The following is a 25,380-nucleotide window of genomic DNA, read 5'->3' on the forward strand; positions in this document are numbered from 1 at the left end:
TGCAGCAAGTCCCCAGCAACAGTTAGTGTCACAGTGTTACCTACTAAGTGTACAGTGTTGTGTTACAGTGCCTTCTTGGACACTGGTTCGCTCCCCGAGCCACTGAGGCCCCTGGCACGCGCCAGCGCCTATAGTACGCAGGCTGCTCGACTCACTTACGGACTGCCGCGGCCTCTAGCATGCGCCAGCGCCTATAGTACACTCAGTTCGTTCTACTCTCACGGACTGCCGTGGCCCCTGGCACATGCTAGCGCCCCTCACTCCTCAACCTGCTGTGGCCCCTGGCATGCTGGCATCTAGCGCCTTCCCACTCAGTCGTTCGACGCCCTCACTGACTGCCGAGGCCCCTGGCATGCTGGCAGCTGGCACCTTTTAACACACGCAGTTCGTTCTGCTCTCACGGACTGCCAAGGCCCCTGGCACACTGGCAGCTAGCGCCTGCACACGCAGTTCCCTCAACGCTCTCGAACTGCCATAGCCCCCAGCGCGTTTACACCAGTGCCTTTTGCCCATCTCCACGCTGCTTGACTTCACCATACCTGACGATGACAACTTCCTCTACAACAGCGGTGTCCTTCAGAGCACCACTCTTCTGCTCAGGACCTGTCCACATGGTTCGCGATTTTGGAGTGCGGATTCAAGCTTTCCAGGATCTATTAAACAGCCAACCACTCAACTCACCTCAGCTCGACTCACTGCAGCTGAACACAACGCGCAACTCACTCCAGCTCGACTCACCGTAGCTGTTCTCACTGATCTACTCACCTCAGCTAGACTCACTGTAGCTGTCCTCACCGTGCAGCTCCCTTCAGCTCGACTCACCGTAGATGTTCTCACTGCGCTACTCACTCCAGCTCGACTCACCGTAGCTGTCCTCACCATGCAACTCCCCTCAGCTCGACTCACCGTAGCTGTCCTCACCGTGCAGCTCCCCTCAGCTCGACTCACCGTAGCTGTCCTCACTGTGCTACTCACCTCAGCTCGACTCACCGTAGCTGTCCTCACTGTGCTACTCACCTCAGCTCGACTCACCGTAGCTGTCCTCACTGTGCTACTCACCTCAGCTCAACTCACCGTAACTGTCCTCACTGCGGTACTCACTCCAGCTCGACTCACCGTAGCTGTCCTCACTGTGCTACTCACCTCAGCTCGACTCACCGTAGCTGTTCTCACTGCGGTACTCACCTCAGCTCAACTCACCGTAGCTGTCCTCACTGTGCTACTCACCTCAGCTCGACTCACCGTAACTGTCCTCACTGCGGTACTCACTCCAGCTCAACTCACCGTAGCTGTCCTCACTGTGCTACTCACCTCAGCTCGACTCACCGTAGCTGTTCTCACTGCGGTACTCACCTCAGCTCAACTCACCGTAGCTGTCCTCACTGCGCTACTCACCTCAGCTCGACTCACCGTAGCTGTTCTCACTGCGCTACTCACCTCAGCTCGACTCACCGTAGCTGTCCTCACTGTGCTACTCACCTCAGCTCGACTCACCGTAACTGTCCTCACTGTGCTACTCACCGTAGCTGTCCTCACTGCGCTACTCACCTCAGCTCGACTCACCGTAGCTGTTCTCACTGCGCTACTCACCTCAGCTCGACTCACCGTAGCTGTTCTCACTGCGCTACTCACCTCAGCTCGACTCACCGTAGCTGTCCTCACTGTGCTACTCACCTCAGCTCGACTCACCGTAACTGTCCTCACTGTGCTACTCACCTCAGCTCGACTCACCGTAGCTGTCCTCACTGCGCTACTCACCTCAGCTCGACTCACCGTAGCTGTTCTCACTGCGGTACTCACCTCAGCTCAACTCACCGTAGCTGTCCTCACTGTGCTACTCACCTCAGCTCAACTCACCGTAGCTGTCCTCACTGTGCTACTCACCTCAGCTCAACTCACCGTAGCTGTCCTCACTGTGCTACTCACCTCAGCTCGACTCACCGTAGCTGTTCTCACTGCGCTACTCACCTCAGCTCAACTCACCGTAGCTGTCCTCACTGCGGTACTCACCTCAGCTCGACTCACCGTAGCTGTCCTCACTGTGCTACTCACCTCAGCTCGACTCACCGTAACTGTTCTCACTGCGGTACTCACCTCAGCTCGACTCACCGTAGCTGTCCTCACTGCGGTACTCACCTCAGCTCGACTCACCGTAGCTGTTCTCACTGCGGTACTCACCTCAGCTCGACTCACCGTAGCTGTTCTCACTGCGGTACTCACCTCAGCTCGACTCACCGTAGCTGTCCTCACTGTGCTACTCACTCCAGCTCGACTCACCATAGGTGTTCTCACTGCGCTACTCACCTCAGCTCGACTCACCATAGCTGTCCTCACTGTGCTACTCACTCCAGCTCGACTCACCATAGGTGTTCTCACTGCGGTACTCACCTCAGCTCGACTCACCGTAGCTGTCCTCACTGTGCTACTCACTCCAGCTCGACTCACCGTAGCTGTTCTCACTGCGGTACTCACCTCAGCTCGACTCACCATAGCTGTTCTCACCGCGCAACTCACCTCAGCTCGACTCACCGTAGCTGTCCTCACTGTGCTACTCACTCCAGCTCGACTCACCATAGGTGTTCTCACTGCGCTACTCACCTCAGCTCGACTCACTGTAGCTGTTCTCACCGCGCAACTCACCTCAGCTCGACTTACCGTAGCTGTTCTCGCCGCGCTACTCACCTCAGCTCGACTCACCGTAGCTGTTCTCGCCGCGCAACTCACCTCAGCTCGACTCACCGTAGCTGTTCTCACCGCGCAACTCACCTCAGCTCGACTCACCGTAGCTGTTCTCACCGCGCAACTCACCTCAGCTCGACTCACTGTAGCTGTTCTCACCGCGCATCTCAACTCAACTCAGCGCAACTCACCGCGCACCTCCACTCAACTCAGTGCAACTCACCGCGCACCTCACCTCAGCTCAACTTAGCGCAACTCACCGCGCACCTCAACTCAACTCAGCGCAACTCACCGCACACCTCAACTCAACTCAGTGCAACTCACCGCGCACCTCAACTCAACTCAGTGCAACTCACCGCGCAATGCTACTCACCGCAACGCAACACGGTCTGTGCCACAGTGCCCCCGCACCAGGGAAGATTTCGTTCCTCCTTTCTCGTCACTGGGGGGGAGTATCTGTAGCAAGCCACCGCTGAAACAGTCGCGTACTCTCCTCCGGTGAGACAAAGAAAATTGAGTGTGCAGCACAGACTCAATTTGTTAATGTTTTCGTCCTTGTATCCTAAGTGTTCTCGTCTCTCTTCGCTCTCCCTCTTGTCCGTGTTGTGTCTCAATTGTTTATCTATTGTTACTCGTTTATCTTCCACTGTCTGTCCTCATCCTTCTATTGTTAAATTATACATATTGTTCCACACACACACCAACACGTTAATGTTATTCACGCTTAACAACATTCATACACACGCATACACACACAAACACCTTTTCTATGTGTTTTGTTTGTCCTTATGACCTGTGTATGTTTTTGTCAATTAAGTAACTCTGACGGATTTGACTTTGTCTATCCATGAACCGATTAGCAATCAAAACACTCGCTACCACCAACAGTAGTAGTAGTACAGGTTAAGAATCCCTCATCCAAAATTCCTGGGACAGAAAGTGTTGTGGATTTTGGATTTTGGAAAATGCAGGCCCTTTTGACATTTTCAACTACGTATATCTTTACACCACAGAGCACACAACACGCGGTTATCACAATGAGTAACGAGCGAAGGTGTTACTGTGATGACTGCTGACAACAAACTAATGCATAGCAGCACCAGAATTGCCAGGTAGTGGACTGTGTTCCCACCCAATCCGATCCCAAAAGCCGCCCAAAACCTGCGGTGGTGGCCGGCAGATGTTTTTATGCCTAAGGTGTCGATGCAGCAGCAGGTTTACATGCCCAATTGGGTGAGTAAACCACGGACCTGGCAACCCTGAGCAGCACACAACAGCTGTATGTGGTGGAACCTTCCCATCACTTTGTGGAATTTTCCATGTGACGCGTCATATCAGCATTCAAAAAACTTTTGGATTTTGGAATTTTGGATAAAGGATTCTCAACCTGTAGCAGCAGTAGTAGTAGTAGTAGTAGTAGTAGTAGTAGTAGCAGTAGCAGTAGTATGCATCATTAGAATGAAAGCAGAAGACATTAGGAACATCAGATGCAAGATACAGCAGAAAAAGGAAAGTCTGCCACTCTGAATTCCACTTGTCTGAAATGGTCTAAACTTGCAAAGATGGAAACTTATTCAAAGGAAAAACTACAAAAAGTACAAACACCTGACAACTGAAGAGCTGGTTGGTATTAAGGCATGCAAATGTGATTAATACTTAAGTCTGAATCGTGGATAGCTGGCCCTCTGGGGTTCAGATTGATGGACATTTGCTGTACCAGACAGCAGGTGGTTAAAAGTATGCCCCTCTGGCTTTTTGATAGGTCAACCATCTTTTCTTCTCGTCTTGAAGCCTTGGAGCCCTTGATCAAGCAGCACTTGTATGAAGAGTATTAGGGGTAGTAGTAGTAGTAATGGAGAATCTGTAATGATATCAGTAGTAGCAGCATCAGTAATGGTGGTAGTAGTAGTGGTACAGGCAACTCTTGATTTACGCGTTTTTAAAATAACGTGGGGTCCAAAATCTAAATAAATGTTTAATTTGAAGGTTTTTTCACTTATACGCGATATTTTGTGGAGTGGCCACCAGATGTCTCACGCAACTGGACTCACATGGCGCCGCGGCCACACAGCTGAGCTCAGTTCTTTACGCGCGCTACTTAGACAACAATGCAGTACCCACGCTACTCAACAATAGGGGTGGGCAGGTACTGGTACCAGTACCGGTACATACGGTACCAGCAATACGGTACGGTACCGGTACCAGACTGCTCAGTACCGGTACCAATACTAGCCAGTCGCCTATGGTGTCCCTCATTTCTTCCTCACACGAGTGAGGCTGAGACTGAGTGCCTGAGTGGATATCTCGGTGATATCTCCACTGCATGAAGTGAATATTTATTTTTCGATAGAAACATACCTCTAGTTTGATTTACATTGTTTTTGATTTATGCGACCTCTTCAAGGACACAATACTCGCATAAATAGAGAGTTACCTGTATTATTATTATTATGATTAGTAGTAGTAGTAATTGTTGAGATCTGTAGTAGCATTGCTAGTAATAGTAGTAGTAATTATAAGCTCCAGCAGTGGTCACAGTTAGTAGTGATTGTATTAATAGTAGTGGTAACCTAGTTTTTGGAACTTTTAAAGAAATAATGGTAACTACAACAAAAAAAGTGTTAGGGATGAAAGTGGTGAGAGATGGAAAAAGAAAAGGAAATTCATGGTGGACAGAAGAGATAAGGAGGATAGTAAAAGAGAAAAGGGAACTTTTTAAGAAAACTCAAGAAAGAAATGTGGCTGAGCAAGTAAAAAGGGAAAGGAAAAAGAAATATAGAGAATGCAAAATGAAATTAAAACAAGCAATAAAAGAAAGTAAGAAGAGAGTTGATGAAGACTTTGGAAAAAGACTAAGTGAAAAATATAAAGGGAACAGGAAATCATATTGGAAAGAAGTAAAAAACGAAAGAAATGCAGAAAATATCTCCTCAAGTAAAATAAATGAAGTTATGGATGAGAATGGAAAGATGTTGAAAGACGGGGAAGCTGTGAAAGAGAGATGGAGAGAATATTTCAAAAACTTAATGAATTTTGAGGATGGACGTCCAGCAGCTGTAACAGCAGTGTTTTGAGTAGAGGTAGAGGAGGAGTATATAAAGAAAGAAGTATAACATATGAAGAAGTAAATCAGGCAATAAAAAGATTAAAAAATGGAAAGGCAGCAGGAATTGATGGAATCACAGCAGAAATGTTGAAGTGTGGAGGAGATGTAGTTGTTAAATGGATGGTCAAGATATGTGAAGTAGCATGGAAGGCCTGCAGACTGGACAAAACCATCATTGTCCCAGTTTACAAGGGGAAGGGCAGGGGAGGGGAATGTGGCAGCTATAGAGGTATAAGTCTCCTGAGTATACCCGGAAAGGTATATGGAAAAGTCATAATAGAGAGGATGCAAAGACTTACAGAAGAGAAAATCAGTGAAGAACAAGGAGGCTTCAGGAAGGGAAGGGGATGTGTGGGTCAGATATTTGCCTTCAGGATGGTAGTAGAAAAAATAATAGCAAAAGGAAAGAAACTATACGCTGCCTTCATGGATTTGGAAAAAGCTTATGACAGAGTCGATTGGATTGCATTGTGGGATGTTTTAAAGATTTATGGTGTGGGAGGAAAACTGCTTAGTGCAATAAAGTCTTTCTATGAGGATGCATCTGCACGTGCCAAAATTAGTGGAGAAACAAGTGAACATTTTGAGATAAAAGTGGGCTTAAGACAAGGGTGTGTCTTGTCACCATGGTTATTCAGTATTTATATGGATGGTGTTATTAGAGAAATTAAGGGCAAAGTTGGATAAGTTGGAGTAAGACTGTTCGATGAGGGAAGGAAGTGGGTACTGAATTCAATACTGTTTGCTGATGACACGGTGCTCATTGCAGAAAATGAAAGTGACCTACAAAATTTGGTCAGTGTTTTTGATAGTGTCTGTAACAGGAGAAAGCTGAAAGTAAATGTCAACAAAAGTAAAGTGATGGTTTGTGAGCAAAGTAGAAGTGAGGTTGTAGATTTTGTATGCCCATATAAAGTGGGAATTGAATGTGAAAAAGAATGCAAAATAATTTTGAATGGTGAAGAAATGGAGGAGGTCAGTGAGTTTAAGTACCTTGGATCAGTTATGTGTAAGCATGGTGGTACGGAGGGAGAGATAAGAGAAAGGGCACTGCAAGGAAGAAGGGTGGTAGGGTCTTTGGGACGAATCATGAATGGCAGAATTGTGAGCATGGAGGTAAAGAGGGATTTGAGAAATACAATAATAGTACCAACCCTCACATATGCAAGTGAAACGTGGGCCTGGAATGAAAGTCAGAGGTCTAGAGTGCAGGCAGTGGAAATGAGTTATTTGAGGAGTGCTTGCGGTGTGAGTAGAATGGATGGAAAAAGTAATGAAAGTGTGTATGAGTGTTTTGGAATGTGTCACAGGGGTGAAGGGAAGAAGTGTGGAGTGGTGGAAGAAGTGAAGCGACAGACTCTAAAGCGGTTTGGCCACATGAAGTGAATGGAGGAGAGTAAGATGACCAGAGGGGTGTATGTGAGTGAGATAGAGGGAGGGAATGCTAGAGGACGACCTCCAGTGAAATGGAGGGATAGGGTGCAAGAGTACGTTAGGGAGAGGGGGGAAAGATCTTTGAGAAACTTTGAGCAGGCAAGGAGGGATTGTCTGGATAGAGAAAGATGGAAGCTCTTCTGCCGTGGCCATCCCCTGGTGGGAGCTCCTAGGAGCAGGCGTCCATGAAATGATGATGATGATAATGGTAACCTATTTATTCCTCCTTTCACAGATTGGTTACTACCTGGATGAGTCCACAAACTGGGGCCTGGACATGGCTGAGCTGGAGCGTGCCTATGATGAGGCCAAGGCTGTGTGTCTGCCCAAGGCCTTGGTGGTGATCAACCCTGGCAACCCTACTGGTGAGGGGCACTAGGAGGGGGAGGAGAAGCACAGAGAGGGAAGTAGGAGGGGAGAAAGAGAGGCAGAGGAGGAGGAGGAGGAGGAGGCGGCGGAGGCGGAGGCGGAGGTGGAGGCGGAGGCAGAGGAGGAGGAGGAGGAAACATGGAAACATGGAAACATGGACTAGCAGGCAGCAGAAAGCCTGTTGGCTCATTACTAGGTTACCTGCTTTAAGTGATTTAATCAATCTGTTAGCCATAGGAGTGGGTTTCAGGGAAGGATTAAAGCTTTTGTGTACCTATTCTTGGATACGTTCAGTCCACTCCCATTGCAGCAAAATGGTGATCAATACGTTTCTTGAAGCTAACCACTTCTGTAGGAAGGCTGTCCCAGTGGCGAACGACTCTATTCGAGAAATAACTCCTGCTGATGTTGGTATAGCATCACTTTGCTTGAAGTGTTTTTCCGATGTTTCTTGTCCTTGGGGAACACAAAGAAACACAAAGGAAGAACAAACAACAGCAGACCTGCTGGTCCTTCCGAGGCTGTTTGTGACCAGCTACACTAACTATCTAATCAAAGGTGGAAGATGAAGGACAGCAAAAGCGAAGGCTCCTCGATCCCCACCCCCTCATCCCTCCAGCCAAAGCTGGCAGGAAAGGAAAAAGAACCATGCAGCATGGAAAAACTGCATGGAAATTATGTAAGAAAGAGGAAAGAACTACCATTACTGCTATCACTAACCGGGCGATAAAAACAGACAAGGACACCAGTATTCGAAAGAACTTAACGTTATTATGACAATGAGTAATATCTTAGTTGCTGGTTGGATTCAGAATACTTGTCTAATCTATTCTTGAAGGACGTAATTGTTCTACTATCAACGACATCATAAGGTAGAGAGTTCCAAACATTAACCCTTTCATTGCTAAACGCTCGCAGCGAGCGTTAGGCGTATTTGCTGGTGGTGCTAAACGCTCGCTGTGAGCTCCAGCCGCACTCAAATCTCCCGTGTATGAGAGTGTTCCAACACTAATTCTCACAACACAGGATTGCCAATTGAGTGGGTTCTTCACTAAATTTGGTGGAAAATCATATCAGCCCAGCGCGGCAAATCTACGGACGAGTAACTGGTGGATGTTCTTGCCCAATATAGCGGCATTTTTGTATAGCTTCACCTATCACCTGACTGATTCCTTGACCAAATAGTTATAAATATTGCAGTTGGCAATACTCCCTTGCCAGAATCTGAAGGAGAGATGTCCACAGTTCCCTCAATATAGCTGATCATCCCGCACACACCGACGTAAGTGTTAACATTCAACACTCCCTGAATGTGCATGTACATTCGCAAGAGAGGCATACATAACCGACTCCTATAGATCTGGACCTCCTCTTTCCAATGGTGTTTTTGGTTTTTAGCTGTGATGAATAGTTTTTGAGATACAGAGGTTAAAAGAGACCCCCCATTGGGCTGCCTGACTGCGTCTGAGGGAACAGTCGCGTCCGCACCGCGCGCAAGGAAAGGGTTAACAACTCGATTGAAGAAGAAGTGTTTAGCTTTGTGGGACGAGAATCTTTTACCACTTATCTTGAAATTGTGATTTCTTTTTGTTCTATTTGATCGATCAATTGTAAAGTAATCTTCCGCATTGATATCACTGAATCCTTTAAGCATTTTAAACACATCTATTAGATTGCCTCGCATTCTTCGTTTTGATAGGCTGAATAAATTTACTTCTTTAAGCCTTTGTTCATAAGATAAATTTCTCAACTTAGGAATATTTTTTGTTACTTTTCGTTGAACCCGTTCCAACTTTTCTATGTCTTTTCTGTAATAGGGAGACCAAAACTGTACACAGTACTCTAGATGGGGTTGAACCAACGAATTATACAGTTTTAATATTACTTTTTCCGATTTATTATTAAAGACTCGTCCGATGAAGCCAACCAATTTGTTTGCAGTTTTAACTACCTCTGAGCAATGCTGACCAGGTTTTAAATTGCTTGATATAGTGATTCCAAGATCCTTTTCTTTACTTACTGCAGAAAGTTGTTGGCCATTCGTTATGTACTGAGCGCAATTGTTATTGTTTCTGATATGTAACACTTTACATTTGTCAACGTTAAATTTCATTTGCCATTGATTGGCCCAACGTGCAAGTCGATCTAGATCTGATTGTAAAGCTTCTTCGTCGAGTGTCGCAGTTACTTTACTAGCAATTTTTGTGTCATCAGCAAATTTTGATACTTTGCAAGTGAGCCCATCATCGATATCATTAACATAAATTAAGAAGAGCATGGGGCCAAGCACTGATCCTTGAGGTACGCTGCTTCTGACATCGAGCCAGTTGGATGTAACGCCGTTTAGAACTACTCTCTGTTTCCGCTCAGAGAGCCAGTCCACAAGCCAATTGTGAATGTTACCCGAGATACCATGCGCCAATAGTTTACTGAGGAATTGTTGGTGGGGGACCTTATCAAATGCCTTTTGAAAATCCAGATATATGATATCTACTGATCTGCTTTCATCGAACACCTCAAAAACATAATGAAAAAATCAAGTAAGATAGTTAAACACGAACATTTACTACGGAAACCATGTTGCGAGTTATTTATTATGTTATTTTCTTCAAGGAATTTCACCATATTGTCGCGAATGATAGTCTCCATTAACTTACAAACAATCGATGTCCGGCTAATTAGTCGATAGTTTCCTGGATGAGACTTGTCCCCCTTTTTGAAAATTGGTGTGACATTTGCAAGTTTCCAATCCGACAGAACTTTTCCAGCTATTAAAGATTTATTGAATATGATGGAGAGCGGTTTACAAATTTGCTGTTTGATATCTTTAAGATCCTAGGGGTAATTTTGTCTGGACCAGGAGCTTTGCTTACTTTAATCTTTTCAATTGTGCGTAAAATGTAACTTTCTACGATGAGCACGCCACTTAACATCTTTTCAGTCCTTCTAACCTCTGGCAGTTGAGGTGATAAACAATCTTTGTCAGTAAATACGGATGTGAAAAAGTTATTTAGGATTGTAGCCATTTCATTTTCATCGTTCGTGTGGTTACCATTATCATTAGCAAGCGGTCCGATACTACAAGTGAATGACTTTTTATTATTTACATAGCTAAAAAATTCTTTAGGATTAGATTTACTTGTTTCCGCTATATATTCTTCAAGATTTTTCTTTTTTCGTTTTATTAATTTCTTGGTTTTGCGGCGAATTCTGTCCAACTCTAGTTTGTCAGCCTCACTCTGAGTTGATATGTATCTACTGTATACGCATTTTTTTAAGAGATAGGCTATTTTGAATTTCGTTATTCCACCATTTGGGTTTCTTCTTAAAAGCTGAACGTCTGTTACAATAGGGTACGCATATGCCTATGGCATTGTTCAATATTGTGGTGAAGGCCTCCCAAGATTTATCAATATCTGTTTCCGCTGAGATTACAGTCCAGTCAGAATTATTTAGAATTGATCGGAGTCTTATGAAAGTCGCGCTGATAATCAGGCACCTTTTCTTTACTAGGAGCTACTTTACTTTCTTTCATATTGATGCTGAATGTGATTGTTCGGTGATCGCTAGAACTAAAAATTGGACCAACATTTACTTCGTTAACTAAATCAGCTGTCATTGAAAAGATAAGGTCAAGTATATTATTTTCCCGAGTCAGTTCCTGAACGTGTTGATGTAAATCACTTTCTAGTAAATTTGTGTACAGGTCGAGCCATGTATGACAGTTCAAAGGTTCACCCCATCTTTTCACTGGCGAGTTAAAGTCCCCAACAATTACTGCCTCGCAACTGCTGCTTGTTTCTAATAATAATTCACTTAATGCGAGGTCGATATTGAGAGTCTGCCCTAGTGGTCTGTAGATAAGTCCAATTACTATTTTACGAGATTTATTTCTAATTTCACTGAAGACTGTATTCACATTGGTTATAATGTCTGTTTTCATGGATACCGGATGGAGAGAGTTGTGGATATAAAAGATAACGCCTCCATGACTAAAAATGGTATAACCCGGTAATCTATATTCCGCAATGAAATCTCTATTTGAAGTGTCTATCCAAGATTCTGTGACTCCGATGATGTGATAATGATTTGTAGCTGCGAGGACTTCTAAGTCTTAAAATTTGTTACATAGGCTATGAGCGTTTATATAGCAAGCTTTAATGTGATTCGAGTCGGGGGTTTCGCGGGTTAAGTGCTCCCTTACGGTGGAGCTGCTGGTGTTCTCGCCTTCCCGTTTTTGGGCTTTCAAAGAGCCACTTGGTCACAGAGCAGCCTCCCGAAATGGGCTGCTTCAACAGGGTTTAAGTGGATGCCATCGGCAAGGAACAAGTCCCAATCGTAGTAAAAATTGTTCCACAAGTTAGCGAACTGGACGTTTTCTTGTGAGCAAAGGGACTGAAGTCTGTTGTTTGTGCTGAAGGCCTTACTGCAAAAGCTAGATTCGGCACTGACCCTCGGGAGGATTCCTGAGATTATGATGTTACTGGCATCCGTTTTACGTTTATACTGCTTGATCATGCGGCGGTATTTCTCAAGCAGTTCCTCAGAACGGGTTGTCTTTACGTCATTTGTCCCCGAATGACAAAAGAGGTCTGCAGCCGTTTGATGAATGACCACAGAACTCAACCAGCCAAACTCATCCTCCATGGTGTCTGCCAGCACCTGTAACCTATTGAAGGTAGTGGGATCAGTAAAAATGCTTGGTTGCCTGCTCGTTTGGCTCCATTCCTTACAGGTTGGAACCGAGGCAGGCTGGGAGTCAACCTGTGAGGCAGCTGGAAGTTGGCCTGTGAGGCAGGCTGGGGGTTAGCCTGTGAGGCAGGCTGGGAGTCAACCTGTGAGGCAGTCTGGGAGTCAACCTGCACAGTCTCGGTGGGCCTCTTCACCATCGATGGGAGAGTCATTGCCTACATATTTGCAACAATTTTCCTGAAGCTTTCAAATTTCTTTTCAAGATCATTATGTTTGTTTATCCATTCAGTCACAGCCTTTTAAGTTGTAATATTTGAAGAGAGGCGGCAAGTTCTACTCAGCTGGAAGTACTGAGCTGCAAATCGTCGGCATTGTTAGAAATTTAAGTGAGTTAATAGTTTGGGCAAATATTAACTGTTAGTGTATTGAATATATTGGAAAAAAATTGTTGGAAATTAGATACTGCTGTGTTAGATGCCTCCAACACTGGTATCAGATGCCCCTTCCTGAGAAAAAAAGCTGAAATATTCATGAGTATAAGAAAAACCTGAAACTCCCACCCAGAAGCCAGGATGTACAACCTCAAATGGCCCATGGACAGGAGAAACAACCAGCTGTTATACAGAATAGGGGGGGATGGGGACTACTGTATATAAGGGGAGGACGGGAGCTCACACCGACAACTGGTTCCCAAGGAGGCTTTTTAGTGTAGAGGTCGCCACACTCCTCTACACCGCAGGCCTAAATAATTAGGCACGGTCCAGCTGACTAAGACCCTGGAACTCCAGCCATTGTCTCATAAAGAGATCCTCTGCCTGCAGTCCAGTCCACCACTGCTGCTGCCCAGAGGCTTCACCGTGACCCTGGCACGGGAGACAATCAGGTATTACACCTTGTCCAAGGGTGACCTGAGACTATGCAAGGCAGGGACGTCTAGTTCCCTGAGGTGAAAACACTTCACCCGCATACCGGGGAGGAGGAGGAGGAGGAGGAGGAGGGGGAGGAAGAGGAAGAGGAAGAGGAAGAGGAAGAGGAAGAGAAGGAAGAAGAGGAGGAGGGGGCAGTGGATCTATGTGTATTAGGTTGGGCATCCTCTTGTCTGTGATCTGTGTCTATTTGCGCCTCATATCCATCTGGCACAATCTTCAGGGTGCATCATGTATTGTTTTGAGTTCAGATTACTGAAATTTTGAGGCAAGGTTAGGTAACATCAGAGGGAATCCTTGCTACGGACATAGCCATGGTTGAATCAGTGGATATTTGTCCACCTTTTTGCCATATGCTTAATTTTTCACAAATACATAATGCCCAGCCTTATCCTGCTTTTAGTGCAGTCATTAATCTTGTCAATCTTGTGTACTGAAGTCAAGCCTTTGGCACCAACTTTCCCTATATGTTATTGTACATTTCTTATCATTAGTGTCATGTGTGTGTGAGCAGGCCTTTTTGTCATTGTCAACCAACAATGGTCCACTGCAGAACAGAAGCCTTTCCCAGCCTTTACCACTCTTCCGTCACATGTGAATATACTCCAGTCTGCCTTTCTTTCTTCTCTTCTCAATTCTCTCTCTTGGTAGTGACTCTGTCCTGCTCTGGCATAGGCTCTAATTTAATTTCTATCAGGTTTTCTGTCTGTTGCTAGTTTACTACAACCTGCCCTGGCAAGGGTTCAAGTTTCATCTCAATTTGGTTCTTTGTCTGCCCTACTTCTTGTTCCTTCAACAGACCATGTAAATACTGCGAATATATTAATATTGGTAGCAAGACAGACAGACTGACAATAAAGACATAAGCAATATAAAGAAAGAAGGCAAGAAGACCTAACAGGTGTATTGTAAACAGTGTTCTTATGGCAATCTTGTGTAGTTGTTTGTAAACCATTCATGTTTAGGGAACAAAACAGCCTGAGCAAAGAAAAGAGAGAATGAGATGGAGATGAAATTGGAGCCTTTTCCATGGCAAGGTAAATTACACTAACAACAACAGACAGAGAGCCAGATATAGCTGAAATCATAACCATTGCCTGAAAAAGAGAGAGCACACTAACACCAGGCAGAGAGAGGTGGCGCATTTAGAAAAGCCTTTTGTCCTGTGGTGGCCTAGTAATTGGCAACTGTAAACTGCAGGGTAAGTAAGCCTCTTGCCAATGATAGAGGTAGCATTTGTGGATTCCCTGGAGGTGGGTGTGATGTACGTACGTGGGGGAACTAAGCCACTTAGAACTAAGATTCTGTGGGTCAAGACCTGTGTCTTCTTACTTGAAGGCTTTCTGACTGACAGTCTTTCTTTACTGTGCAGGATGTCGCCCCAAGTCAAAAGAAATAATTAAGAAGTCTGCAGCATGCTACTCACTATACTATAAGGAGACAGGAGGAAGCTACAAATATGGTCATGTATAATTTTAGGTGTACCGATACTCCCCCCGTGAAAGAGCCCAAGCTATAAGAAGGAGTGATGTTCCACAGTTTACTAGTGAAAAGAATGAAAGATTGAAGAAATTGGTTTACTCTTGTATTAGGGAGTTGGACAAACAGGGATGAGCCTGAGTAGAAACCCTTGTGCAGTGAGGCCATGGGCAGTGTAAAGGCATGCAGTTGTCATTGGCAGGAGCACTGGGGTAAAATCATTGGTCAGTTTCCAACCCCAATTTAAGGGAGGGCCTTCTGGATAGAAGGAATGGCATAAACTTTCTGTTTATCAGATTTTGTATTCATGAAGGAATAATAAATAGGGCAATCTATGATTAACTCCTTCATTATATTATGAAATAGAAAGGGATGCTGTGAGGGGATGGCAGTCTTGTTGTAGAGGCTCAGATGTGGATAGAAGACTCCACAAAGGCCGTAAGCTACAGGGATCCCTTTGGCTCGGTACCAGTCCTGGGGATCCGGGTTTGAATCCTGGACTCAATGCTTGGGAAAAGATTTATCCTTTCAAATAGATAAATTTCTTACATGCCCCAAGAAGTGGAAATGCCCCCACGACATCATAGATGAAGTAGAGGCAGGCAGGGCAATCAGTAGTGTTTGTGTGTTTTATTGTTGCTGTGTTTCAGGTAATGTGCTGCCTCGAGAGAACATTGAAGCTGTCATCAAGTTTGCATATGAAAAAAAACTCTTCCTATTTGCTGATGAGGTGAGAATTTTCAGTAATATTACAAAGAAATGCTGAACTGTTCAAACTATTGTACAAGTTGATCTTACATTCATGCTAAATCACTGCCCCCAGAGGCTATGATATGATTGAATGGGGATATATTTAACCCCTAGCAAGTTGTGTATCCATGCAACACAAGGGTGAGGCAAGATCTGATAGCTGCTGACATATAAGGGATAATGAAGAACAAGACACAAAATATTGCCCAGCTCCAAGCATCCAAATATATAGAGCCACATGGAATAGCAGTTAGCATGCCAAGCTATGAACTTGTGTACCCGTGTTTGAACACTGGCCCGGGTAGGTAAGGCACAGCTCATCCACCTGTTCATGCTCCCTTTAAGGACTGCCTGATAATAGCACCTCAGGTAGCCTGGGGAAGGTTAACTGTTGTAACCTGAATGTCTCACTAGCCCTGTGTCCTGGGAAGTTGGTCTTACCCACCAGTGAGACAGGGATGAGCACCGAGGCCATACTCGAAGTTATAGGCATAAGCATTAGTTGAAGCTCTTGTATGCTATAGTCTGTTCAGAGCATGAAGTCGGTTCAGGGTGGAGCTGGTATCGTCGTTTACCTCTTGCCATACTGCCAAATCAATCTTCGTACATGCGTCTTTCTCTTATTTCCCATCCATGTGCTATTTGAGTGATATTTTATGTATTGTGTATATAGTACAAGAAGCTACACAGTACAATGACTGTCGATGTTTAGGATTATAACAACGATTTGTATAAATTCTATGACATGTGGCTGCGATTTTTTCCCATGCTGCCACGTTTTGGTGGTGGTGGTGGTAGTGGTAGTGGTGATGGTGGTGGTGGTCAGCGTGTCACCTTAGGTCCCTCCCCCGGGTCAAGAGGGAGAGAGAGGGGGAGAGAGAGAGATAAACAGGTGGGTTGTGGGTGGGTAGGTAGGGAGGCTGTGCTAATCTGATAATTGGCGGTCGAACTGGCAGCGCCGCACTCATGGGAATTCAAGAATCTGCCACACCTTGAACCAACTTCACGCTCTGAACAGACTATAGATGTTATTATTGTTATTATTACTATGTAAGATAGGAAAGGTAGCAACACTGGCAAGCCTTTTAAGGCTTCCAGACAGTTACTAAGAGGAGGGGAGGTGATGAGGCAAGGTGTAAAGCAGGCAATTCAAATGGAATATTTTCTGTACAAATTACCATTTCCACCCTCTTTCCACAGATGTAGCAGGACAGTGCTTGTGAGGCAAGGTGTGAGACAGTCTGTGTAACTTTAAACAGTGACATTGCTCTACTTGCCATCATTTTCACCCTCTTTCCACAGGTGTACCAGGACAATGTGTATGCTGAGGGCTGTAAGTTCCACTCCTTCAAGAAAGTCCTGATGGAACTTGGAGAGCCATACTGCCACATGGAACTTGCATCCTTCATGTCCTGTTCCAAAGGTGGGTGTTGCTGCTGTCAGCACCAGTGTTGTGTGCTGAAGGGAACACTGGCCACTCAGACTCAGCCCTACTCTGACTCTGACCCCAAAAGACAAAGAAATCACCTCAAGGTAAATACACATAGAGTTTTGAAGGCAAGTACAACAGGATTAAGAAATGAAAGAAGAAACTCGCGCATCATGTATTTTGTAAGTTGACGTCTCAAAGTCATACTTGTGAAATTTTTACCAACTGCCTTGGCAGAATCTCTGACTCCACCCAAGAGCATCCGACTCTTTGACTCAGGCCCGTGTTCTCAGGCTTTTTGGCTCACAACAAATATATCTAAAGGTCACAATGGAAATCATTTGGGTTCTCGTGAGTGTTTTTCACATTCATGGTGCAGAAACTTTTTAAACTGTCATACAGGAGCTGCCTTGTATTGGCCAACCGGCCTCTTGCAGACTCCTTACGTTCTTATGTTCTTATGTTCTTATGTTCTATAGTCTCCCGTTGTGACTGCTTTTCACTCTTTAGTGTGTCATCTCTGCTTTCCAAAAGTAATATAACATTGCTATCATAACAGTAGACTGTACAGTCATCCCTCAAATAGTACGGTTTCGGTTTTATACGGATTGTCATGGAAGATTTTTTTTAGGATTTTTAAATTTCCCACTCATCGCACCAAGTAGCCATGGCGTGAATGGCAACACTGTTCTACCAAAACACCTGCTGAAAGAACCCCAAAGCGTTCGAGAAAGGTGTTCACCTTGCAGAAGAATTCAGATTTAGGAGAAGTTACGTTTTGGGATGAGTTACGTTGCGATAGAGAGAGCATACCACGTGAATGAGAGCAGTGTTCTCTGTATCTATCATAGTGTAAAAGAAATTCTTGCCGCAGTAACTGCCAGTGCTCCAAGAGTGCTGCAGTAGTGGAGATAAAGGCCGTCCTTTTACTAAGCCCCGTCGTTGCTATGGTAACGGCATCTGACTCGCAGCAAAATGGTGTACGCTGATCTTCCTGGCAACATTTAACATGCATTTCTAGCTGTCCTGGCTGATGAACTCCTTACAACAGAAGATGAAAAGGAAGCTGCAGTGGTTATGGTGGCACAGAGAGGTGAAATGTAATGGAAACATTTAGGTGTGTTTGTTTGGGCCACCATATTTGCTGATGTCATCACAGCACGAAGGCGCTCCAGCTTTCAAAGCCGGGAGCCAGTTGGCAACTCGTGCTGCCACGTCACACATTTGAGAGCACTCAGGACGTTCCAATAGTCCCGATTCCCTCTCAAATGCAGCCCAGGAGTGTTTCTAGGGGGGCACTAATTTTATATGGATTTTTGAATAGTATGGGGGTCCTGGGTCCGTAACCCCCATACTATTTAAGGGACGACTTTATTGGCTATCATTCACACAGCATCACACTTGGCCATCGGGAGAATTGTTTAGGAGGTACTCCTGAACAGTTCTCCACAGTGACAACAGAATCACAAATAAGACTAAAGATGAAAAAACAAGTTCATATGCATCAAAAACTTTGTTGGAGAAGCAGCAAGTACCAGATAACTGTATTATGATATATTGCTACTATGTGCACGGCCACTGTTTCTTTTGGAGTGGTTACCAGGGAAAGCATCACTGTTGCCGTGGAGATGGATGTGAGGGGCCTCAAGCGGTAAAGAGGCGAACTGATAGCCAACGTAGTCTATTCTGCTGTCCAGCTTCCTTGGTGTAGCTTTTGAAATGGATAACTTTTATTTCTTATACATTGTCAAAGAGAATATTCTAATAGGATGTGTTCTAGGTTACCTGTTTTCTGTGGGTTGTGTTGCAAGATGAGTGGTGCTGCTGAGTTGTGGGGCACAGAGGGGTCCCAAGGAGTGCAGTCATTCCCTGGATACACAAGTTTGCACCATTCCATACATGTAACCTATGGACGGTGCTAATTGACTTCTGCTCTCATAATTTGGTTCCCCTTTGAATAGGTACACCTAACATCACCATAGCCAATCCAGGATTCAGGACGTTTCCTGAGGTAGATGAGGTAAGGTTATAATTGCATTTCGTAAAGAATCTTTACAACCAAAAACTAACTAAAATTATGAGTATTCTTTTTCTTGAACACAACACTGAATAAACAACAGAACAATAATATGAAAATACGTACAGCCACCGTTGCCAGATTGTCCTACTCAGAGCATAGTATTTACCGGTTTTTGACGCCTAACTATTGCCAAGAAACATCAGAATCTAACTCTTTTAATAATAACTATAAATTAGCCCAGAAGATAGTTTGGGGGTAGGAAGTCGGGAAATATAAGCGGCTGAGTACGACAATCTGACATTGTTGGTCTGTATCCCCGATGCCCGAGGCAGCAACGCCAGCCATTTTGTGGGTATCAGATACCTTAACCCGGTAGCAGTGGGGATCATGTTTCTTAATGGTCCCTCTAAGCGAGAAAAATGAGAAAAAATTATCACTCACAAACCATTTCATAATATATATCAAAGCATTTGTGATCAGTTTACGTATCATCTATTTTGGGGGGTTTATATCATGGCACAAATTTTGCCTGTCGCTGCTACACGGTAAAACCATAAATTTGGCCCGTCGCTGTTACCGGGTTAAATAGCATATTTTTACTGCGCAAAGCAGGTGATGTTACTTATTGTGACTTCGTGAGCTTTCATATTTATCTATTTGTGTATAGTTTATGGTGGCAAAACTTAAATTACTAGTTTCATTTTTACTAGTGACACGAATTTGTGACTGCTTATCACGATAGAATTTCACTCTAATAAGTGAGTCAGACCCCACAGAAATATTACCAGTGTGTGTATGAATGAATACAAAGATAAGCACATATTTTGATTTAACTAGGACGTCTCGTGGATCATTAATAAATCAAAACAAAATATCCGGATAGGCTACTCTTTAGTCCATGAAGTACCTTCAGTGGCCCCCCAAAACGGTCCCTCCACCAAGTTTGTACCCCATATTTGGTGATGTTAGGTGCGCCTATTTCATTCATTTTGGTCTATGGGTTTTGTGCTAATCAAGCCCTGCTGCCACTGCTAGATCATATTTGGTGAATACTTTGCTGCTCACACTCCTTGCACAGTGCACTACAGTAGTACTTTAATATGCTGGACTCAACAGATGCAGAGAAAACTGTGAGTTGCACTTCTCAACATTTGCAGAATTCACATTGACATTTACCAGCTGCCAGCTGTGCACATCAGATATTTGTTTCACTTACTCATCAGCAAAGATGACTTAATGCCAGGTTTCAGTGTAGTGTTTTATAGTTTCTGTATAATTGCATTATGTAGTCATGTTCATCTGATTACCCATTTGAAGTTTAATTTATCACACCATGATGGGCAATTTGATCCATTTTACTTGACCCCAGAAAGTTTGAATACCCAGTCTAAAAAGAACAAGGTGTTGCCCTGTTTGATCTCATGCCATATAGGACCTTCCTGTAAATGTGTCAGTGGGAACCTGCCATGTAGTTTACTGCCCTCTGTTTTACAGGTTACATGGGTGAGTGTGGCCTGCGTGGGGGCTATGCTGAACTCATCAACCTTGACCCACAAGTAAAGGCGATGTACCTCAAGAGCATTTCTGCCAAGCTCTGCCCCACCACCCTTGGCCAGGTGTGTGTGTGTGTGTGTGTGTGTGTGTGTGTGTGTGTATTTACCTAGTTGTATTTACCCAGTTGTAGTTTTACAGGGCCTTGGCTTTACGCTTGTTTGGTCCCATCTCCATATCTATATCTATCCAACTTTTCCTTAAAGCTTTGCACACTCTTCGCCAATACTACATCCTCACTTAGTCTGTTCCAAACCTCCATATTTCTTTGCAGGAAGCTATATTTCTTTGTCTCAAGCATCTTCCCTTCCTCAATTTTCTACAATGTCCTCTTGTGTTCCTGGTGGTAATTTCTTCTTTTAGTAGTAACTCCTCGTTGTCTACTTCTTCCATTTTGCTCAATAATTTGTAGATCTGTATTAGGTCTCCCCTTTCTCTTCTTTGTTCTAGTGTTGGTAAGTCCATTTCCTTTAGTCCTTCCTCGTATGTCAATCCCTCCAGCTCTGGAACTATTTTTGTTGCAATCGTTTGTATTCTTTCTAGTTTCTTTATGTGTTTCTTTTTGTGAGGAGACCAAACTGCCTCTGCATATTCCAACTTTGGTCTGATCATAGTGGTAATTAATTTTTTCATCATATCCTTATCCATGTAGTGGAATGCTATTCCTATATTTCTCACCATGTTATACGTATCACCGAATATTTGATTAACATGACCCTCTGGCTGTTTGTTATCTTGCATTATTACTCCCAGATCTCTCTCTTCGTGTACTTTCTTTAATGTTTCACAATCTCCCATTTTATATGTCCATTTTGGTCTTCCTTCACTTCGTCCCATTTCCATAACATGACATTTCCCCGCACTGAATTTCATCTCCTATTCCATACTCCATTTCCAAATCTTGTTTAGGTCTTCTTGCAGAATTTCGCAGTCTTTACTGTTTCTTATATGTCTTAGCAGCTTTGCATCGTCTGCAAACAGGCTCATATAACTATTTACTCCCTCTAGCATGTCATTAATATATACTAGGAAAATTGTTGGTGCCAATAAAGATCCCTGAGGCACTTCACTCTCTACAATTCTCCTTTCCGATTTTATGTCCTTAACTACTGTTCTCATCTCTTTTTCCCTTAGGTAGCTTTCCTTCCAGTTCTTCATTTTCCCTTTCAATCCTCCTTTATTTTCTAGTTTCCATAGCAGTCTTGTATGTGGAACTTTGTCAAACGCCTTCTTCAGGTCTAGGTAGACGCAATCAAACCATCTGTCCCTTTCCTGTATTTTATCTGTCACTCTTGAGTAAAAGCTCAATAAGTTTGTCACACATGAGCGCCCTTTTCTGAATCCATACTGTTTACTCTTGTGATTAAATTTTGCTCCTCTAGCAGTTTCATCCATTGTTTCTTTATCACTTTCTCACATATTTTGCATACTACTCTGGTCAATGATACAGGTCTGTAGTTCAGGGGTTCTTCCTTCCTTCCACTTTTGTAATTGGGGACCACTTCGGCCTCCGCCACTCCTTAGGCACTGTACCAGTTGTTATTGAGCATTTAATGATGTCATATATCGGTCTAACCAGCTCATTTCTGCATTCTTTCAATATACACCCTGAGACTCCATCCGGCCCTACAGCTTTCCTCTCTTCCAGCTCCCCCAACAACTCATACATCTCCTCTTTATTTACTGTAACTTCTTCCATATGAACATTTATCTTGTTTTCTTGTGGCTCATTAAATATTGATTCATTAGTAAAAACTTGCTGGAACTTTTTGTTTAGTAACTCTGCCATGTCTTTAGGTTCATTGATTGTCACATTCCCATCGCTCAGTCTTTCAATTGTTTCTCTTGGTTTAATCTTACCATTTATGAATCTATAAAACAGTTTAGGTTGTTCCTTGCACTTTTCCACAATATCCTTTTCATATCCCTTTTCTTCTTCCTTCCTTATTTTCACGTATTCATTTCTCACTACATTAAAATTTTCTTTATTCCTTTGGTTTTTATTTCTTTTTAATCTTTTCCATGCTTTGTCTCTTTGTTTTCTTTTGCCTTAACACACCTTCCATTAAACCAGTCCTTTTTTCCCTTTTCTTTAGGTTTGTATTTTGGTACAAACTTCTTAACCCCTGCTTTATATGCCTCCATAAAAATATCATACTTTTCTTGCACTTCACTTGTTCCCATTAGCTCATCCCAGTCCAGCTTTCCATAATATTTCCTAAGATTTTCCACGTCTGCCTTCCTGTAGTTTAACCTGTTTCTTTTATATGATTCATCCTCTTCACTTCCTTCCTCCTCCATTTCTATCTCTATGATTATGTGGTCACTCTTTCCCAGAGGGCATCCGTACCTTAATTCATCCTTCAAGTGTATTCCTCTTGTTAACACCAGGTCCAGTCTCGCCGGTTCGTCGTCACTTCTATATCTTGTGTTTTCCTTCACCCTTTGCATCATCAAGTTTTCCATCATCAATCTTAACAATCTTTTCCCCTCATGCCATATCTCCACCACCACTTTCTAACATCTCCCAATCTACCTCTTTACAATTAAAATCACCAACTAATAGTACTCTTTTGTTTGCCTTGAGTATTCTACTTAAACTCTGAATGGTATCTTCAATCATGATTTCATGTTCTTCTTTACTCCATGAGTTTGTTCTAGGTGGTACATACGCTGTTGTGATCATCATCCTTTCTCTGTTTTTTGTTCTCCAAATTTACACTCACTATTTCTGCTTTTCCTTCTCCATATACGTACTACTGATTTTACTAATAACTCCTTCTTTGTCATTATCATCACTGCTCCTCCACATTTGCCCACTCTATCTTTCCTCCATACATTGTAGGTAGTCTTGCAATTCCAGCTTACTAGATATTATTCTGTCTATGTTTGTATACATCACATTCAATCCCTTAATTGTTTCGATCTTGTCAAACTTTCGCTCTCTTTCATCCTCTCCCTTATGTACCACTTTCTGACTCGATCTCCCATAACTCTCCAAAAAAATACCTCTTTCTTCCTCTTCAGGTCTTACATTATTCTTTTCTTTTGCCTCTGTTAGTAGTTCATTCCATTTCTTTTATTCGTCTTCCTTTCTATTATATATATATATATATATATATATATATATATATATATATATATATATATATATATATATATATATATATATATATATATATATATATATATATATATATATATATATATATATATATATATATATATATATATATATATATATATATATATATGTATATATATATGCATATATATATACATATATATATCATTACATCCTTCTGTTTCTGTTAACTTAGCTGTTCTGTACAATATTTCCTCTGCTGCCTTCTGTGATCTTAGTCTTAATTTAACTGGTCTTGTTTTTCCTTCCATATCCTATAAATTCCTATAAATTTCTTCCACCTCCTCCTCAGTGTTTTGCCGTTCTTCATCATTTAAGTTCTTAACCCGTAGAGTACAGGTGGCGATATATTTCTCTGGATGCTGTGCACGGGGAAAATTTAGACATTTAAAGGAGGTGGAAATGGTGTCTTTCTTCTTTGCAATAATTGTATATTCATGTAGTATATATGGTGGAGTAATAAAACTTCTCTTCTAATAATAATAAAAAAGTTATGACAGCTGAAAATATTGCACATTTTCTCGTGGCCGTGACGCGTCGCGTGGAAGCACCCCACTTGCTCTCTCTCTCTCTCTCTCTCTCTCTCTCTCTCTCTCTCTCTCTCTCTCTCTCTCTCTCTCTCTCTCTCTCTCTCTCTCTCTCTCTCTCTCTCTCTCTCTCTCTCTCTCTCTCTCTCTCTCTCTTCTCTCTCTCTCTCTCTCTCTCTCTCTCTCTCTCTCTCTCTCTCTCTCTCTCTCTCTCTCTCTCTCTCTCTCTCTCTCTCTCTCTCTCTCTCTCTCTCTCTCTCTCTCTCTCTCTCTCTCTCTCTCTCTCTCTTTTTTGCCCCTCCCTCCTCTGTCAATGTCACTACCATAGCAGTCATCAGAGTCTCTTGTCACTTTGATTCGCCTGTGCTCTACTTCCGCCTGGAGCAGAGGAACTGCTTGACACGTCACAAGACATGACATGTATTCTGAACAAAAGTGAAAAATGAACTTTGGCCTTCGGTAGGCTGCGCGCTGGAGACGAATGAGAGTGTGTGTGATGATTATATATATAATCTCCGTATGGGTGGGGCGTGTGGTAGCTCACTTTTATATACGATCGCCATAATCTAAGGGTTAAGTAGTTCTTTTACAGATTTAAGTTCTTCTTTGTCCCTTCTTGGTTTGTATGTTATGTTCTTTTCCTTCATACCAAATATTACTACACTTCTTTTTTTCTGCTACTTCTACTAATTCTTCGTTTTTTTTCAAGGCCTTAACCACCTCCTTCTCTACTTCTTTATCCTCTTTCATTTGCTGTTCGATTACTTCCCTGAGGTTCACATTTGCTTTTTCACTTTCCACTGTCCAGGTCTTCACTTCCCCCATTACATCCTCTCTGACCCTCTGTTCGTCTCTGCTCACTAATTCCTTTAAACTTTCGTTCTCCTTTCTAACCACTCCCAGTCCTTCCTTCATAGACTTCTCATACTTTGCTACTTTTTCCTTCAACTCCTCATTTTCCTTAATCAGCTGTTTTTCCTTCTCTAACCTGCGCACTCTTGCTTTGAGGTCTCGGTGGAACTCCCTATTCTGTACTTCCTCCTCGTCCCTCCTCTTTACCAGTTCTATCCAATCGTCCAGTTTTCTTTCTAAGAGCAACATTCTCTTATACATAGCTGATTCCTTGCTGGCAAATCCTGAAAAACCTCCTCCATACCTTCCTTCGCTCTCATCTTCACTACTACTGTCATCTCCTCTTGCTCCATGTCTTCTTCTTGGTGTTAACCACTCCAAATCATCCTTCCTTCCACTCATCTTACTAAGTTAGTCACAA

At 43.3% G+C, this 25,380-nt stretch overlaps 1 protein-coding gene across 2 annotated transcripts in view; it reads left to right on the forward strand.

The window, feature by feature from the left end:
- The window catches only part of LOC126983865 (alanine aminotransferase 1-like), a 179,667-nt gene that overhangs the window by 73,780 nt on the left and 80,507 nt on the right, over positions 1-25,380 (forward strand). For both annotated transcript variants that reach the window (XR_007736273.1, XM_050836999.1), the window contains exons 5-8: positions 7,455-7,584; positions 15,336-15,415; positions 16,738-16,858; positions 20,379-20,500. Coding sequence is in view for 1 of the 2 variants with exons in the window: in XM_050836999.1 (XP_050692956.1) it covers positions 7,455-7,584; positions 15,336-15,415; positions 16,738-16,858; positions 20,379-20,500 (453 nt within the window). In the remaining variant the exon portion in view is untranslated. The remainder of the gene's footprint in view (positions 1-7,454; positions 7,585-15,335; positions 15,416-16,737; positions 16,859-20,378; positions 20,501-25,380) is intronic.

Source organism: Eriocheir sinensis, chromosome 5 (assembly GCF_024679095.1).
Source record: "Eriocheir sinensis breed Jianghai 21 chromosome 5, ASM2467909v1, whole genome shotgun sequence".
Classification (NCBI taxonomy): Eukaryota; Metazoa; Arthropoda; class Malacostraca; order Decapoda; family Varunidae; genus Eriocheir; species Eriocheir sinensis.